The sequence below is a fragment of the Pseudorasbora parva genome, chromosome 4, assembly GCF_024679245.1.
Source record: "Pseudorasbora parva isolate DD20220531a chromosome 4, ASM2467924v1, whole genome shotgun sequence".
NCBI lineage: Eukaryota > Metazoa > Chordata > Actinopteri > Cypriniformes > Gobionidae > Pseudorasbora > Pseudorasbora parva.
In genome coordinates this window covers 44,684,370-44,696,860 of record NC_090175.1, presented here as the reverse complement: position 1 = coordinate 44,696,860, position 12,491 = coordinate 44,684,370, and the positions used below count along the sequence as shown (strand labels likewise).

Sequence of the window (12,491 nt, the reverse complement as noted above, 5' to 3'; positions counted from 1 at the left end):
TTTAGTATGACTATATTAGCCTTAAAGGGTAACTAAACCCTAAACCAACTTTTTTTTAGTTAACGATCTGCAAGACTGGGGCTTTATTAATGCTCTTTACTGATTTGAGTAAATGTTTTGATATTTGAGCATAAAGTGTTTTAATTCTATAATATATAGTGTAAAAACGTCTTAGTGTTGAAATGCTGTACTGAGCTTTTTACACTGTTAAAGACTTGGATTCCCATCCCAAACATAGACAAAGTTTCAAAAACTAATGTTGGACGTTTGATGGAGTATTTCTGTGTCAAAAATACTCCTTCCGGTTTCTCACAAGTTTCGGAGAGTTTTTTTCAAGTATGGGTCCGCTTGATGTCAACAGAGCGGAAGGTGACCAGAGCGAGAGAGGAAATGCTGAATGAATAAACACTCTCTCAGGTGCAGATCCACGCTGAGCAACACTTCTGCGGAGCCGCGCTTCACTTTATTCTTATGGGTGACATCAAGCATTCCAGGAAGGCAGCGCTGCATTTGAACCGATTTGAACACAGAAATGACAAGAAGCGTCACATCACGCTTCAGTCGCGTCGCAAAAGTGGATCTCCACGGTTACTGCTGTCACAGTACTTCACGAAATCAACAGTTACCAAACAAGTGTGTTTTTGACGGAGCAGTCCCAACGATAAAGCTTTACGGTCGTGCTTTGGAAGCAGGCGGTGAGTAAAACTGCTTCAAATGTCTATGTTGTTGGCTATCGTCGCTAAGTAAACATTAGTAAACAACACGATCGTGTATAACGTTAGTTAATTTATCAATGGAGCATGCGATGGTGTGTGTTTAAATACATTTGTTTAGCTGACTAGTTTAAATACATTTGTTTAGGTGTCAGTTTGTTTATTGTAAAACCACCCAAACATAAACCTAGGGGAGGTTCTCACAAAGCGTGCTTCGTCATTCAAATGCGCTACTCCATAAAAAACGGTTACTCCATTGTTGTTCTATGTATAATGTTAAACTAGTCTGACGTGCAAAACCATTTTGCTTGTTACTGCTAAGGTTTAGTCGCATACAATAGTCCATAAACCAAATCGTGTCCTCATAAACTGCGAGTAAACACACACAAATGTTGACAGGCCACTAAATACAGTACATACCACAGAGACGGACGTCCTGCTGTTGTTGCTTCTCCTGTTCAATTTATTTCATCCTCCGGATCTGATTCTGGATCATATATGTATTAGTTGAATCTGGGTAGCGTTTTCTTCTTCACGCTTGATGATGTCAGCTTTCAGACGGTCTCATGCAGTAGCTGCGCGCGCTTGTAATTCTTTAGCTCCGCCCACACGATACGCCTCCAGGCGCTCGTTTTTTTTTCTGGAAAGACTCGGTACAGCCTATATTTCTTTTATAAATATAATTTATTAAGGTTGAACGTGGCTACTGCAGTCATATTTTCCTATTGGACGTTGTAGGACATCGTTACGTATCCTGCGGCTCACTGACCACGCCCCTGGCACGAGCAGACCACGCCCTAAAAAATGTTTTCCCGTGATCACATGATGCGAACAGCTTCAGTCCAGTATCAGTGCTCATGCTACATGAATTAAAAACATTATGAATGAACTTACTTGACACTTGACATTCTAATGAAGAAATACAATGACAATGAAATGACAATGACATTCTAATGAAGAAATACAGATAAATAATGCAGTTGTAAGTACACGTTAAGCTTTTCTTGTGATATTTTAATTCAGACTATAGATGAGTATACCTATCTATGCTTCAGACGCTTTCAGACAAACCCTGACACGCAAGTGGTTGCCGTGGTAATGAACAACAATAACATAACGTGCTCGCGTATATAGTGTAAGTATAGTAACTTTTATTTGAGGAAATTTGTTTATTATAGGCTATTAGGTTTGAAATTATTGGTCATGCACTGCTAATTGATTGAGTTAATTTGAAAAAAAATGCATTGCATGTATTTTATCTATTTTTTTATTTTTATTTTTTGGATTTGACTGTTCAGTGTTCATAAATTGAGTAGTGATCTCATTCTTTCTTGCGCTGCTGCTTCGCTAGCATAAATTAAAGAATGAAAGGATCGTCAGCATCAGCAGTTAACGCAGTTTGAGCCAGCGGCTCGATTGATAAGGCTCTGTGTCTACAGACGTTTCACCCTCCTCCACTTCAGGTGAAGGTGGGGGAGAAAAGTCATCTACTTTAGATGACCCTCCATCTTTGCGAGTCAGATAGCTGTCAATCAAATGCTCTCTAGAATCTGAAGTGTTCCTCCCCTTACAAGACCCTGAAACCACGGCTGAAACTGTACTATACAAAAGGCCATTGGACAATTTTATTTATATATATATATATATATATATATTTTATTTTATATATATACATATATATATATACATATATAGGATTTAAATTGGCAAATGCTTAAGACACAATTATTCATCGGACTTAAATTGTGAAAGAGTGGTTGGAAAGGAGCATGAAGAATATTTTTACACATTAATTCCCAGCCTGGACCAATAACTAATGCATGATGGAAATAACATCACAGAATTTATTTTCATCAACAGGTGCATTCATTTTTGGTCAAGATCTTGTATTGACAATGCTGGAGCCTAGCCCTCTGAAAAATCTCATCCAGCACATCCCAAACACTTTCAATGAACTTAAGGTCTGGCAACTTTTTTTGGCAATGTGCACACAGTGTGTGTGTGTGTGTGTGTGTGTGTGTGTGTGTGTGTGTGTGTGTGTGTGTGTGTGTGTGTGTGTGTGTGTGTGTGTGTGTGTGTTGGGGGGGGGGGTATTACAAGGAGAGGGGGAAATATGAGGACATTGGTCATGTCCCCACTTTTCAAAATGCTTATAAATCATACAGGATGACTTTTTTTAGAAAGTAAAAGTGTGTGTGTGTGTGTGTGTGTGAGTGTGTGTGTGTGTGTGTGTGTGTGTGTGTGTGTGTGTGTGTGTGTGTGTGTGTGTGTGTGTGTGTGTGTGTGTGTGTGTGTGTGTGTGTGTGTGTGTGTGTGTGTGTGTGTGTGTCTATGCTGTCTGCAGAGGTCAATACTAAACAAATAAAGAGACTAAATAGAACAGAGAAAATTACTATGAGGGCAACTTTTGCTCCAAAACATTACATATATGGGTCATTTTTTTCAGGTTTTAATTTGCAATGGTTAATTATTTCATTTATGGTCCTACTGTGTACTTAATAAAGCTCCAAGGAACACAAAAAAAACACTGAGATCTATTGTAAAATCTTTGCATTTATCATAAAACAGGCCGTAAAAGCCAGATAATGCTGGCTGTGTTTTTAGGAAAGCAAATCTAAATACTATTTAGAATCATATGTATTTATTTTTTTCATTTTCAAAGGCATATCTGGACATTATTATATATCACGTTCCAGCTGAAAAGACCAGTATATTTTATATCCCACCAGAACAAATGAGAAACGCTAAATGGGAAACCTGGAGTAAAGTGTTTATAGAACACAAATTATTAACAATTAAATAAATACATTTAATTAAGCTAAATCAGTTCATCAAAATAAATGAGAAAAGTAAATGTTCAACCAAGGTGGAAAAACACCTAATTTCCTAGAATGTCATTACCTATGGCATTTCTCTTTACTGCAATTCATTAAATTCCACTTCCTTTCATTGCAATTAAAAAAATGTTTTCAACTTCCATGCAAGACGTGGTCAATTTAATTCAAATTCCAACTCATGGACTAAGCAAGAATAAATTATTAATGTCTGTATTTAGCCAACCTTGCTAAAGCACTAAAGCCATGGCCACGCTAAACTTCGAGCATGCAGAATTTCTACACCACTTTATTAATGTAATGCTGAAATCCTGCATTTCTTAAGACGGCATTCTTTTATTTCAGCTAAAAGGTCAAGCAGTCTTCTATTGGTCGCACGTCTTAACATGACACAAATACTCGCAGGCCAGACTTCACCACAGTTGAACTTTGGAACACAGCAAAATGCATGCTTATTGCCTTGAGCTTGCTCTCTTTCTAGCATTCATACGTGTATGAATGAAAGTCAATGGAATGAAAAGTGTGGTGTGGCCACCCCTTTACCCACATCAAACAGCCACAACCAGTGGACATTCTTAGAAAATCCACAAGTTTCAGTATGTCTTTGTTGCCTGTTTCTAATACAAGAAAAATATGTTTTCTCTGTCTTCCTTTGCACAGCAAAGATGTGATGTGCTGTAGTCCATGAGCAGTAAGTGAGGGAGAGCATCTAGACTTCTGCTGGCTTTAGGGGTGGTTGCTTCTGCTCTGATCTTACAGCTAGTTTGAGTCAGGTAGCTCTTTTATACACACACACAAACATAAACACTCTGCCTTGCATAGCCAGGAGTGGGAAAAAAATCCCTGACAAGCGAAGAGGATTCACTGGAAAACACCAGAAAACACAGGGACTCTAGAAACCCCTGTGGCTGCATTGAGAGCAGTAATTGATGGAGGTCCTGAGCCTGGCAGGAATGCAGCCTGATGTCTTCTGAAACGTGATGGTGAAACTGAGCTCCTACTGAAAACAAAAACACAGGTCTGCTGCAGGATTGGTGCAATGGGCTTTTTGCATATATCTTATAAGAACTCTCAATGAGGTATGCTCAACAAGCATATATATATATATATATATATATATATATATATATATATATATATATATATATATATATATATATATATATATTTGTATTTATTTATGTGATGCAATGCTGAATCAGCATCATTACTCCAGTCTTTAGTGTCACATGATACTTCAGAAATCTTTCTAATATGATGATTTGCTGCAATAAACTTTTATGATTATCGTCAATGTTGACAAACTAACAGACTGGAACGGTTGGAGTTAAACATCTTAAAGGGGTACTACAGCGCTGGAAATATGAATCTGTATTTAAACTGGGTCAATAATGTACTAGAAATGTGAAATTATTTTTGAATTTGCTGCCTTCTAGACTGAGAAAAGACAGAAAATATTTATTTTTGTCTCATAGGGATGAAAGACTACAATTCCCAGAATGCTTCGCTGCCCTGTGAGACCATTCCCAAAGCCACCTACTGGATTACTGTGACTTAGTTTGAGAACAGACACTACAATTAAAAACTGAAAGTGTCTGTTCAGCAGTAATGCTGCAGGAGTCAGATTACATTTAACGTCATAAATGTGATGATGAGCTCTCGTGATGAAAGCTGAGGTAATCGGGACCACACTCGCGGCAAACATTTACAACGTGTGTTCAGTCTGGCGTGTTTTCAATTCATGCCTTTGGAAGCTTAACTTTCATAGAAATTAATTTGAGAAGTTAAAACACAATTTAAATAAATGCCTGCAGCTGCAAGCTGGGCTGTGAGTGTGATCTCCATCCCCCATATGCGGGTTGAAAATAGCTCCCTCTGCTGGCTGCAGTCTTTAGCCACTGGCCAAAAATTGGCCAAAAATGTCAGGAAACAATCAGGAAAGCCAGACAAAAGGCAAGAAACCTGACACAAAACTGAATATCTTCAGTTGCAATGGACAGGACTTACCACTAGATTGTAGAGTTCTTCCCATTAAATCTCTGAATATAATGCAATCCAAGAAACAAAATCCCAAAAGCCCTCTGGCGTGCCATCAAATGCCAAAATGGAAAAGTTAAGTAAAAGCATCTATAATGTATTGTATGTTTGCTGGCAACATACTTACTATGATGATTCCTTCAACTGCCTTGTCTAACAATGGTGAATCCTTGAACAAGTCTTATTCAAATTTGTTCTTTCATTTAAATGAGCATGTGCCAAATTGCCTCTTAAGGTTTCTAAGGCAAAGCTCTGGGAGTTCCAAACATGGAAAAATTGTGGTATAGATCAAAGAATAAAGAGAGAATATGAAAAGCACACAAGCTATTAATGAAACGGGCCAGCGTGAAATGAGAATATGTGAACTCAGGTAACATGTCCATGGAAATATAGTTAAAAAATGCCACTCACCCACAGTGAGTTGTCCTGTCAGCTGGCCAAGGTTATTTCGTGCGTTCACCGTCACATTGCGGTCTGACTGTAAGACCAGAGGACTGTCCTGAAACACAAGGTGAAGAAAGAAACAGATTATATGATCCAGCATTATTAAAGAAGTTGAACAAGGTAAAGCAATAAGATATAACAAGAACAAGGAAAAGGAAAAGGAAACAGGGTAAACTGAAACTGATCTTATAACCATTGCGTTTTGGTGCATAGTGATGCTGTACACCATTTCAAGAACATTATAGAGCATTGACAGCTAAAATAATAATTAAAAAGTTAAACAAACTAAACACTTTAGAAGCATTGTGAAAATAGGTAGTCTTTAAAGGTGAACCGTGTAATATTTATGAGGCTCTATTGACAGAAATGCAATATAATAAATGTTTTCAGAGTTGTATCAAACCTTACATAATGAACAGTTGTTTTTTTTATGACCTTAGAATGAGCCATTTCTATCTATATAAACCGCGGGTTCCCTTACAGTGAAGTCGCCATTTTGCACCACTATGTTTCTACAGTAGCCCTAACTGGACATTGAGTGCTAGCTACTCTCTGTCCTCTCCGTCGACAACATCTTTGTCCTGTGTCGACCACCGTAGCTTTTCTTCGTGCTTTGAAAGGGAGGGGTGAGATGCCGCTAACATTTACATTGCACCTTTAATATATTCTCCACTACTTGATTTTTCTGGAAACTGTTTATGGTTTATGGCATATAGTGTACTTTCATCAAATACTTTCAATTTAAACTCTATGGATGGATGGATGGATGGATGGATGGATGGATGGATGGATGGATGGATGGATGGATGGATGGATGGATGGATGGATGGATGGATGGATGGATGGATGGATGGATGGATGGATGGATGGATGGATGGATGGATGGATGGATGGATGGATGGATGGATGGATGGATGGATGGATGGATGGATGGATGGATGGATGGATGGATGGATGGATGGATGGATGGATAGATAGATAGATAGATAGATAGATAGATAGATAGATAGATAGATAGATAGATAGATAGATAGAAATTCATATTAATTATGTTAATTCATATGCAATGGTTTTATTTATTATTTTTTTCAGATTTTATTTTATTCAAAGTGATATAATTCTCAGTTCTCCTTTTTTAATTAAAAAAAAGTGAAGTAATACAGAAAGTTAACAATGTATATGGCAAAACTCATTTTGGCGTGTATATGATACACTGTTTTTCGCGTGCATATGATACGCACTTTATGGCGTATATATATGACACGCTCTTGGGTAGGTTTAGGGTGGTGGGGTGGGGGGTTCGTATGTATAATACGCCATAAAGTGCGTATCATATGCACGCAAAAAACAGCGCATCATATGCACGCCAAAATGAGTTTTGGCGTATACATTCCACGACATTGCACACTCGTACTACTTATACGCATTTTTCGTGAGATCCGGCTGGCATATTCCGAAGAGTGACTATAAAGATGGTTTTAGTTAAAAAATATATTAAGTTATGGCTGTTTTATAAGGTCACATCCCATCCTACTGGGTAAAAACCGACCTGGGAATGCAAACGGTGTGTGTATACAGTTTTTTTTTATACAGTAGGATGGTTAAGTGTAGGTTGCTTAAGTAAAACAGCACTGAAATACATAAATAAATTAAATTGAATGTAATATATAGACAGCTGCTAATGCCGGTTTTCATTAATCATACTGGGATGACATAATTTGATTACAGAACCATGCAGAAAAAGGCAACTCTGGAGTCTCATATTTGATCTATAAATCTCTCATTTCTCGTTTCACTCCACTCACTTCTGCTTTGTTTTTGGTAAACACTTTCCTTTTAAAGATGGCAAAATCATTTTGATGGCAGTTATATGTCGTACCAGGACCTGCTAACATCATTACAACAACGTTTCTGCAAATGTCGTGAACATATAAGGGTAAAAACTCACGTGTCATCTTAAGGGGTGCAGGATGAATATTAACACTAGCTGTAGATGATGAGTTGAGGTATGAGATGATTGACATTAACATCTGTATTTAGTACTGGTACTTGTGATCGGACCACCTGAAACAGATGCTCTAATAGAAGTAAACAGGGTGTGCAGGTAATATTATACAAACGGTAAAGAATGATCGGCAGGATGTTAATGTGTTCAATGTGATGCTGTATGTGATATCTGAACTGTCAGAGACTCTCTCTGTGTGTGTGTGTGTGTGTGTGTGTGTGTGTGTGTGTGTGTGTGTGTGTGTGTGTGTGTGTGTGTGTGTGTGTGTGTGTGTGTGTGTGTGTGTGTGTGTGTGTGTGTGTGTAGACGCATGAATGCTCTCTGGCTCGCAGGGGTGTGTGTCTGTGTGTTCATGCATGCAGGGATGCATGCTGTGGATCACTGGATTCAGTGTCTTTTTGTTGTGTGCAACTTTGATCCTACTGACCTACACATCCTCTTCAATAACAGAGCATCTGCTGTGCCGTAAATCAAACACAAGTCGTAACGCCCCGCATATACGATGCATTTTAACCCACAGTCAGAATCATGAGGGCTTGCAATTCTGAAATCACCCCGGCATATATAAAGTCTTTATATTATTTAGAGTGTTTTTGTGTGTTACCTTTATAAGCTGATCTGAGGCTCAATCTCTTTTAATGGCATGAGAATTCAGCCCTTAGATTAGCTTCAAAGCACAGCGCTCCCTTTTGACATTGATCGACCTGCCAGGCCACCAGATCAATATATCGACAAGTACAGTGAAGGTCCACAAGAGCAAGTTCCCAATCTCTTTGCTTTCTCAGATTTTTCCCCCCTTCTTCACCCTAATGTTTAGTGTGTGGCCATATATCTTCTCTTGTAGACAAAAACATAGCCCAGTTACATAGAGAACATAGAGCAGTTCTCATAAATGATAAACATGTAGCGACAGAATGGGTTTGATATTATAGAAACGTGCATGATATCTTAATCCTTTCACTATTTTTATTGTCAGAGCAAAACATAAATTATTTATATTAATTCAGTTTGCACATTATGGGCCATTTACTAAACAGGGCAGATTAGCATGAGAGCGCAATTCCATAAATGCGCCGATGGGAGTGGAATGTTCTGTGGGTGATCTACTGACGAAACGCAAATAAATGAACACTGATGCAGCCGGATCATTTCCATAATGACCAGCGCAATCTACCAGTCAGCATCTGGGTAGCTTTTTTTGGGAGGTAAATAATGGCGCAAACAACAGTAAATTGACGAGTAAAAAAAACCTTGGTAAATCAAAAGTGAACAATAATTGGGCTGTGAAGTTTTAAGCACATAATAAAGCCACAAAAGCAAGCATATTCATTTTATTTGGGTGGTAAATAATGGCACAAACACCAGTAAATTGACAAGTGCAAAACATTGTAAATCACCTTGCGTGTTTCATTTACATACTCTCATCCCATAAATGTTGCATCTGAAAGGGAAACTCCTACAAATACATATACAATAAAGTTGCATTCCAGGCAACCCGTAACCTGTGTTTTTCCGACCTTCTAACCTTCAGTGCACTGGACCAGCCGTTAATCCTGTGACTTCCCACCCATGAACTTGTACTATATGATGTACTCCCAGTTGCGAGTTTTGACGTCACATAGCCCCCGAAACACCAATGGTTTATGGAACAATGTTTATGGAAGTCATACATAAAACAACAAGTCATTTTTTAAAATAAGGTATTGCTCTAATGTTATTTATCCACAAATGTTATGCATTATCAGCAGATTTTCTAGCATTAGCTAGGTTTCAGTCCATTGGGTGCAATAATAAATTAATACCAAATACATTTCCAAAAATATACAAACAATGTATAAATAAAAGATATTAACAGCTTATCTTGCCTTATGCACTGTTTCCATCAAATAGGCAAATTAAGCACTTTGGGTGATAGAAATGATTGTAAATGAGCATTAAGCACCCTACGGTCTGCCATGCTTTGTTTACATCTTGCTACCGCAATTCCTCGCGCTCAGGCAGTTTCGAGTGTCTTTGCCTGGAACGCTACAAAGTCGTAAGTTGCGGTTAACGTAGGAACTTACGGGCTCAAAAACCTGCCTGGAACGCAGCATAAGGTCAGCTGCAAAAATAACTGTGCCCACACCTTTTCAGCGGCAATTTATCACTGCATGTCTTTAGTAAATCCTGACTTTAACTCCAAAAGAGGGTTTGCGCTGGCGTAAGCTGTTAGTAAATCTAGCCCTTAATTTCTTCTTTATCAAACTGCTGTATAAAATATAAAATTTCAAAATCAGAAAATATAGAAGTCATTTGTTCAATGATACATTAATATATACGCTGGGGGAAAAAAGTGTGTTGGATTTACATTATTTATTTGTGTACATCGGTCCCACATGAATTAATCGCGTTAAACAACATAATTTGTTCATGGAACTTCAGAATCATGGAATGAATACATTTTTAGTAACTCACTTAAGTAGTTTTTAAAGTGATTTTTAAAAGCTCCTTCAGAAAAGTCTTTATGACATTAATTGTATTAGTCCACAGGCTAAGCAAATGTTCCACTCTTCTTCACAATAGTAACCCACAATCATTTAAATTGTTCTAATAATTCTAACATGATTGATTATTAAACGCTGTTAAACACAACCAAGTCTCCATCTCTCATTTTTCTCAAAAATACATTAAAAAAAAACACTTTTATATATAAAATAACTAGTCATATGCAAATCATGCAGGGAACTAACAAGCCCTGCCCAGTTTCGGTGAAAGCAACACAAATCATTCATGTAACAAAACACAAACAGATTAAGTTTGACTTCAGTTTGACTTATATTTAAAGCTACTCTGTGTGATATTTTCCCCCATCTAGTGGTGAAGAGGTATATGACCATACAGTGAATATTAGTTTCTGTTCCTCTCAATTCTGATTTTGTTTTAACTCCTACGGTGGCCGATTTAGTCCAAGATACATGGCAATCCCCCTCTTCACATTCAAAACACTGCCATCCAGTGTTAAAACGCGAAAGGCGAAGCTTGAATTTATGGGTATGTCCCTCTTTGGCTAATGTACTTTCAAGATGGAGGGGCAACATGGAGACCAGCATTCGAACCCCTCACCCGTATGTATTTTCAATGGCATATTAAACTTACGGGAATACTTTATTACTTGAAAGAAGTAAATAACATTAATGAGCACATATATTTTTGAAAGAACGAAGTGTTTTTACCCAGGAATAAACTAAAAAAGTTACACAGTGTAGCTTTAAGTGGATTGAACACAATCAAATCAAGTTTGGACAAAATATATAGCAATTGTGTTTCTTTAGCTCATTTTAATTAAGCAATTTGAACAAGCAGTATAAATCATTTTTTTTCAGTCTAGTATGGGTGTGGCAAGCAGGGCAGAGTGACCGAGAACGGGGCGAGGGCGGTGGTGAGAGATAATGAGTGCCACCTGTGCGCCTCACTCGTCTCGTGTCTCATGGAGGAGCCCGGGCACATTAGAGGAGGAGCCATAACAGCGAAGGAGGAGAGAGGACCAGGCCTGGATTTTATATTGTTTTATTATGTGTGTGCGTTTTTATTTCCAATTGGTTTATATTTATTTATTAAAGTATGTTGAATGTTTGCTGGTTCCTGCCTCCTTCTTCCCTGAACAAAGAACTGTATTACAATGGGTTTCAAATATTTTCCAATAAAAACAGTGCACTTTGAAGAAAACTCCCTTTATAGTCAAAGAAGCTAAACAGTGAGAATAATTATTTTTTATTTGCATTGTGTCTACACTTATTGTACATATCATAAGAGAATTTAAAGGATGTCAAAAAATGCACAGAAAGAAATAAACCAAGTCATTTATCCATGCACAGTATTTTCAGTCTAATGTCAGTGAAAGAAGCCAACTGTTGTATTATAATGAACAATAGAAGCAGTTCGAAACTGCAGTATGTGCACTGGCTGTCTCAGACTGTATAATTAGATCCAGATGATGTCAATCTAATGAAGTAAAACCCTATCTTCTCTAATTACCCCAGATACACCCACCTAACCAACATTATTCGTGTTGCCACCAGCTGTGGCATGTATGTTTTAAAACTGAAAAGGATAGTTTTATATGTTTTTTAATTTGATCATGGGTAAATTAGCAGTGCAGAAGATGAGGTTTCTAAAACGGAACATTCAAATCAAAAGTGAACAATAAATGGCCCGTGAAGTTTTAAGCACATGATAAAGCCATAAAAGCAAGCATATTCATTTGAATTGCTCAGTCTTGGTGGACCTCCAAACACTCACCATTCAACAGTAAATACTCCTTTTATCTAAACCCAACATGACCGGCTTGTGAAATCAGTCACCTGGCGGCTCAGAGCTGACACATGCAAATAACCTTATGGTCATTTACATGAAAAGAAACCACTTGTCTTGAGGGCTATCCTTTAATCTGATATTTATTTCCATTCTAATCAAAGAGAT

At 37.7% G+C, this 12,491-nt stretch overlaps 1 protein-coding gene across 5 annotated transcripts in view; it reads right to left on the bottom strand.

Moving 5' to 3' along the window:
* Positions 1-12,491, bottom strand: part of LOC137073435 (zeta-sarcoglycan) — a 438,962-nt gene that overhangs the window by 79,004 nt on the left and 347,467 nt on the right. For all 5 annotated transcript variants that reach the window (XM_067441929.1, XM_067441932.1, XM_067441928.1 and 2 more), the window contains one exon: positions 5,996-6,083. In XM_067441929.1, coding sequence (XP_067298030.1) covers positions 5,996-6,083 — 88 coding nt within the window. The remainder of the gene's footprint in view (positions 1-5,995; positions 6,084-12,491) is intronic.